The sequence below is a fragment of the Arachis ipaensis genome, chromosome B01 (genome assembly GCF_000816755.2).
Source record: "Arachis ipaensis cultivar K30076 chromosome B01, Araip1.1, whole genome shotgun sequence".
Classification (NCBI taxonomy): domain Eukaryota; kingdom Viridiplantae; phylum Streptophyta; class Magnoliopsida; order Fabales; family Fabaceae; genus Arachis; species Arachis ipaensis.
In genome coordinates this window covers 122,735,625-122,742,247 of record NC_029785.2, presented here as the reverse complement: position 1 = coordinate 122,742,247, position 6,623 = coordinate 122,735,625, and the positions used below count along the sequence as shown (strand labels likewise).

Here is a 6,623-nt window from a genome sequence, read left to right as displayed (position 1 = left end):
AGTCAAGCATTAAAAAAACAATTGACTACAAGAAATTAGGGAGAAAAAAAAAAAGGGAAAAAAGGGTTATAGTGTGCTACAGTAACTGTCCGTGTCTGAGAGCAGTCATCACAGCACAACAGAAACAGAAACCTCAATTTGATAATCGCAATAACGCATATCAGACTCTTTCCTAATCTTCTCCTAATTTTCCATCCTTGTCCCTTTTTTAAGCCCAGCACTTCCATCTTCCTTCTTTCTCACCCTTTTCTCTCTCCTCTTTTCTTCTCCCATGTAAAAAATTTTCATGCTTGAGTCAAAATGCTCAAACAAGTTCCAATTTTGATGTTCTAGGTTGTGACCCTTTTGTATTTTGTTCTTTCCTGATGTGGTTTCCGCAGGTGGGTGCTGGAATTGGGAATTTTTGTTTGTCTGTGGCCCTTTGTTGCATCAATTATTGAGCTGGGTATTGTTAATTTTCTTGGATTTTGATTTATGGAAGCCAGATTTGGGGGAAAGAATCAGTTTTTATATGGAGCTGTGGTTCCAGAAATGAAAGGTGTTGGGAAGAGGAGTTTGGAGTGGGATTTGAATGATTGGAGATGGGACGGTGATCTCTTCACTGCTCAACAACTCAATTCGGTTCCATCAGATTGTAGAAGCCGCCAATTTTTCCCACCAAATCCTGAGATTCATGCAAATAATAATGCTATTAATGCATCTAACAGTATCTCTTCTTCAATCAACCCTGGTGAAGAAGGGAAGAGAGAGTTGGAGAAGAAGAGAAGAGCTGTTGTAATAGGTGAAGGCGAAGAAAGGGAGGAGCTGAATGATGAAGGAGGAGGTGGTGGTGGTGGTGGTGGTAGTTCTCTTAATTTGAATCTTGGAGCTCAGGTTTACCCAATCATGGTGGAAGGGGATGAGAAAAGTGGGAAGAAGACAAAGGTAGTAGAGACAGCTGCTACAACTTCTAACCGTGCAGTTTGTCAGGTACAAGATTGTAGGGTTGATCTTAGTGGTGCAAAGGATTACCACCGTCGACATAAAGTTTGTGATGTGCATTCTAAAGCTACCAAGGCCCTTGTGGGAAATGTTATGCAGCGGTTTTGTCAACAGTGTAGCAGGTTAGTTTGGTTGAAAAAAATTGATCAATTCTTCAGATTCAGATTTCAGATTTGTTACATGATCATCAAAATAATATGAGTAGTCAGGTGTCTGTGCTGTATCAAGTTTTTTAAGAACTTTAGCTGATTACTACTAAGTGGAAGTTGTTCAAAAGAACTTATTTTGATTGAAAAAAAGGGAAAATTTTCCAGGGCATTTACTTTAGTACTGAAGTTGGATGCCAACTTGCTAAATTCATGGCAGGTTTCATGCACTTGAGGAGTTTGATGAAGGGAAGCGGAGTTGTCGTAGGCGTCTGGCAGGCCACAATAGGAGGAGGAGGAAAACGCATCCTGATGCAGCTGGAGTTAATGGAGGTTCTCTGAATGGTGAAAGGGGTAGTAGCTATCTGTTGATGAGTTTGTTACGGATACTGTCCAATATGCATTGTGAGTATTTGTGTCATCAAAAGTTTTTTCTGCTTGGAATGCCTTTGTATTTAGTTGTTTGGTTAGTGTGCTGTGAAACTGGATCAAGTTATGATCAAGCTAGTTACCTGTATTGCTTGAGTGTACCGGTAAAGTACTAAAATCTTATAAACAGTACCCGTATTTGAGGTGGTTGCTACTATAGATAGATAACATCCAGGGTTAAGATGTATGGCTTGATTGCATAGTGAAGGGAAGATAGTTTAGAATGTAGGAAAATTGTGTGGGCAAGGGGAGCTAGTCACTTGGTCTTAGACATCTCATCTGAACCAGATTGAAATGATTTGCAACATGCAAGTATCTGATCAAAATGTATGATAGTGATTCTCTTTTGATTGTCGTTTCTAAGAGTGCCATAGTTCTTGTTATTTACTTGCCCGTGCCTCCTTCTGACTTTGGGCATACTCCTATTGCAAAGCTAGAAAGCCCGAGGCTTCATTCTGCTGAAACATTTCTTGAAAAAGAATGAAATTGCTTGTTTTTTTAGGTTCTAATATGATATGTCTCTGCTGTTGAAACTTCATATTTATGCCTCTTCTTCCCACATTCTGATGTGACCATTACCATATTTATTTGACCCCACAGATTGTGCTTTCTATAAATTGCAGCAAACGGGTCAGATAATACGAGGAACCAGGATATTCTCTCTCATCTACTGGGGAACCTGGCAAATCTGGCGGGTACACTTAATGAAAGAAGTGTAGCCTCTTTGCTGGAGGGATCTCAAGGTTTGGTAAATTCTAGGACACCTGAAGCTGCGCACAATGTGCCAAATCTTAATTCTAATGGTCCTGAAGCCTCAAGGCCTTCTGGTTCTTCCATCAAGACGGGTAACGGTGCCATCCGGCAGGATCCTCCAAGGTCTATGGTACAGTGTGAGGCAGCACCTTCGAATGCTGTCACAGAAAAATGCCTACCTTTAGGTCATGGTGCAGCGGCAAATTTGAAACCTTCGGGAATCCAGCCCTCCTCAAATATACTTCTATCGAGGGATAGCCAACCATCCCAGTTAATTGCAGCAGATACTAGTGTTGGAAGGGATCACTTAAATAACATCGACCTGAATAATGTATATGATGATACACAGGATTGTGCCGAGAATCCTAAGAAGTCTTCTGCTCCCATGGGAGAGGTTAGGTCTCTTGATCATCCTTTGTGGTTGCAATGTAACTCTCTCAAATCAAGTCCACCACAGACAAGTATAAACTCAGATTCAACCTCCACCCAGTCACCATCTAGTTCTAGTGGAGAAGCTCAGGTATGTTCTTTAGGTCTATATTTTAAGTTCATCTACTTATTCTTGATGTTTAACTCCAGTTTTGATAGTTTTAATATGATAGGATTTATACTTATTGACATTTTTTTTACCTCTTACAGTCTCGCACAGATCGAATAGTTTTCAAACTCTTTGGCAAGGATCCAAGTGATTTTCCCCATGTTCTCCGATCACAGGTACTTTCTGTTCATAAAATTGCTACAAACAATTGCACTGCACTGCTTCTTCATGCTGTGTTTAATTTATGGCATCCTTTTTGTTTTCAAGATCCTCAATTGGTTATCACACAGTCCTACCGAGATTGAGAGCTATATAAGGCCAGGCTGTATCGTGTTAACAATATATCTCCGCCTCGAGAAATCCGCATGGGAGGAGGTATTGTTTGTTATAAACCACAAATGTTGGTTGCTGGATGATACCATTTGAAAGGAAAAGGAAAAAAAAAAAGGAGAAAAATCTAGACGTGCTTATTACTATTTCAATATTGCAGCTCTCCTGTAACCTCGGATCCAGCTTGAGCAAGCTTGCTTCAAATGATTCTTTCTGGACAACAGGTTGGGTATATACAAGGGTGCAACAATCTGTAGCGTTTTTGTATAACGGTATGTTCTCCATCTGAGTGTGCGTTATGTGTGCATGTCCCTCGTGTGATTGTGATATTAAAATACCAGCAAGAACTTCTATTTTGGTTTTTTTGTTTTTACTTTATTTTGTTTTATTTTTGTGTATCCATCCTGCAGGCCAAGTTGTCTTAGACGCTCCCTTGCATCTTAGAAGCCCACAGAATTGTAGGATTTCATGCATTAAACCACTTGCTGTTCCTAAAAATGCAAATGCTAAGTTTACTGTGAAAGGGTTCAACCTTTTCAGATCCAGCACAAGGTAAAATCTTTATATATGATGATATCAAATTTTCTTACTTGAAAGGTTGTAGCTACAGACTAGCATTTGAAAAATGCAAAAACATAAATGTTCTTGGTCCATGTTTCTCTCTAAAAGTTTGGATGTGGGGAAGATCTAAGTTTTGATTTTTTTTTTCACAATTTTAGGATGCTTTGTGCTTTTGAAGGGAAGTATCTGGTACATGATAGTTCTCATGATTTGATTGATGTAGCCGATGTATCCGATGCAGCTATCCAACATCTCAGCTTCTCTTGTCAAATACCAAATGTAACTGGCAGGGGGTTTCTTGAGGTTGTATCATATACTTGCACTCTCAATTCTTTTTCTTTCGCTGTTTCTTTTCTTTTCCACTAGAATAGCAGAATGAATATATGCTTTGCCTGTTTATTATTTATGTTGTATCCTGTTAACTTCCAGAAACTAACAGAAAGTCACAAATCTCTATAGCTTGCTTCTAAGTAGATTTTGATAGCTACCATAGGATTTTGTAAACTTTAGTTGGCCTCACAATTGTATAGTTTTAGGCTTTATAAGTAATCATAAATTTATACCACGTATGCTTTCTCCTAATTTTGCTGACTTTTTGAAGCCATATTTTTTTGACTGACTTTTATAATATTTGCTTTCAGGTGGAAGATCATGGTCTTAGCAGCTGTTCCTTTCCATTTATAGTCGCAGAGCAAGAAATTTGTACAGAGATCTGCAAGCTGGAGAATGTGATTGAGGCGGCAGATGCCACTGATGACATATTGTTAAAGAGCAAACAAATAGAAGAAAAGACTCGAGCTCTGGAATTCTTACAAGAAATGGGTTGGCTTCTTCATAGAAGTCGTTTGAATGTTAGGCTAGGTACCCTGGCGCCTAGTCAGGATCCCTTTCATTTCAATCGGTTCGTGTGGCTTGTTGATTTCTCCATGGACCATGATTGGTGTGCAGTGGTGAAAAAACTCTTGGACATTATATTTGAGGATGGTGTTGATGTAGGAGATCATACCTCCATCGAGCTCGCGTTATTGGACATGGGTCTTCTACACAAAGCTGTGAAGAGAAATTCAAGGCCTATGGTGGAACTATTGTTAAAATTTGTACCCACGAAAAGTTCAGCTGGGGCAACCAAATTCTTATTTAGACCTGATAATGTTGGGCCGGCAGGGTTAACTCCACTTCATGTCGCAGCAAGCATGAAAGGCTCTGAGAATGTCTTGGATGCGTTAACTGATGATCCAGGAATGGTAATTCCCTTCTCATCTTCATTCTTTTATGTACTTTTAGGCTTTATGTTGGAATTATTAGGAGGGAATTGACATCAAATAAAACTTCTCTAAGTTTGAAACTGAGGTGTTTATGAAATGCCACATGTTTTTCTGTTAATACCGAATGGATCATCTCCTTCTGTTTCGTTGTTAATCTCTTTGTTAAAAGTCTAGTAAATTTTAATGAAAGGGATTTCATAACAATATCAAACATTAGATTACTTAATTCTGCAAAATTTGTTTGATTTTCTGTACATAATGATTTCAGAGTTTATAACATTTTTACCTTGTGTTCTATGTTCAGGTTGGAATTGAAGCATGGAAAAGTGCTAGGGACAATACAGGCTTGACGCCTAACGATTATGCAAGCCTCCGCGGCTATTTCTCCTATATTCAACTTGTCCAGAAGAACACCAACAAAAGGCGCGAAGGACAACATGTGCTTGATATCCCTGGCGCCATTGTAGACAGTAACACAAAGCAGAAGCAACTAGATGTGAACAGGACATCTAAGCTTGCAAGTTTGCACACCGAGAAGATCGAAACCACAGTGATGGCGAGTCAATGCGGGCTATGCCAGCACAGGCTGGCTTATGGCGGCACGAGAGCGGCACTGGTTTATCGGCCGGCAATGCTCTCACTTGTGGCCATTGCAGCTGTTTGTGTATGTGTGGCATTGCTCTTCAAAAGCTCACCTAAAGTTTACTATGTCTTCCAGCCTTTCAACTGGGAATCACTAGGATATGGTTATATCTAAAAGTTTTTTGAGTGGTACATGCACTTTTGATTTCTATATATATTGAAACATGAGAGTCTCTAGTTTCTGGGCATGAGAAATGTTCTGTTTCTCATTTTTGTCTCGTATACTGAGTCGACACACTTGTTCGCCATCGGACGAGATGTCGTCAACTCAGTTTACGAGCGATGTGAGTACAAATAATACTATTTGAGTATAGTAGTGGCTGTCAACCTGTGATAAAAATATATTAGGGAAGCCAAAGATATCTTGAATCTTTGATTATGCAAAATATATTATGCTATGTCATTAGGCCCTGTTTGCATGTAGCGATATTGTAAGCATTAGGAGATTACCTTTGTTTTGGTCATACATATAAAATGCTTAAAAGGTTACCATGATTTGTATATCAATGCCATCATGCGAAGCAGATAAACCATTAGATACTGGTGAGACAGCGATGTGGTCAGTTTAACGAACAATAACTGAAAGAGAAATAGTAGAGGATCATCATAATTTATTGTTTTGGCTATCAGTTAGTCATTAATGTTAAAAATTATGAGATAAAGTATATTGTTGGATTATTAGACTAAAAAAATTAGATTAAAAGAATTGAGTTGATAGCTAAAGAATGATAAAAAAAAATAATAAATTTTGATGGTCTTTTACCATTTCTCTAATGGAAATACAACAAAATGGCATGTTGGCAACGGTTATTTTTACTGCTTAGAAACAGTTTCGCTAACTTTTTTTGCGACGGTATGGTTAAAAGTGTGTTGCCGATTTGAGCGTTCTACAACCGTTGATACGTAATACCATTGTTAAATTATTCAATATTGGAGTTGGAAGATAAGAAAAAGTCACCAGAAGAAAAATTAGGGTTT

General features: G+C 38.6%; 1 protein-coding gene across 2 annotated transcripts; it reads left to right on the top strand.

The window, feature by feature from the left end:
• On the top strand, positions 115-6,143 carry LOC107635413 (squamosa promoter-binding-like protein 1). 2 transcript variants are annotated; one of them, XM_016338891.2, is made up of 10 exons: positions 115-1,103; positions 1,348-1,532; positions 2,180-2,829; positions 2,949-3,023; positions 3,115-3,222; positions 3,338-3,449; positions 3,588-3,729; positions 3,897-4,041; positions 4,380-4,982; positions 5,308-6,143. In XM_016338891.2, the coding sequence occupies exons 1-10, from the start codon at positions 475-477 to the stop codon at positions 5,758-5,760; spliced, it is 3,102 nt and encodes a 1,033-aa protein (XP_016194377.1). In that variant the 5' UTR covers positions 115-474; the 3' UTR covers positions 5,761-6,143. The 2 variants fall into 2 exon arrangements, with proteins under 2 accessions (XP_016194377.1, XP_020958590.1); XM_021102931.1 differs by lacking the exon at positions 3,115-3,222.

What these genes read in the sequence shown, in the direction of transcription:
- LOC107635413 (XM_016338891.2), top strand. Translation starts at nt 475, where the DNA reads ATGGAAGCCAGATTTGGGGGAAAGAATCAGTTTTTATATGGAGCTGTG. An exon ending in CTTTTCAGATCCAGCACAAG is followed by an intron (nt 3,730 to 3,896) that starts GTAAAATCTTTA and finishes TCACAATTTTAG; the next exon opens with GATGCTTTGTGCTTTTGAAG. An exon ending in TAACTGATGATCCAGGAATG is followed by an intron (nt 4,983 to 5,307) that starts GTAATTCCCTTC and finishes TTCTATGTTCAG; the next exon opens with GTTGGAATTGAAGCATGGAA.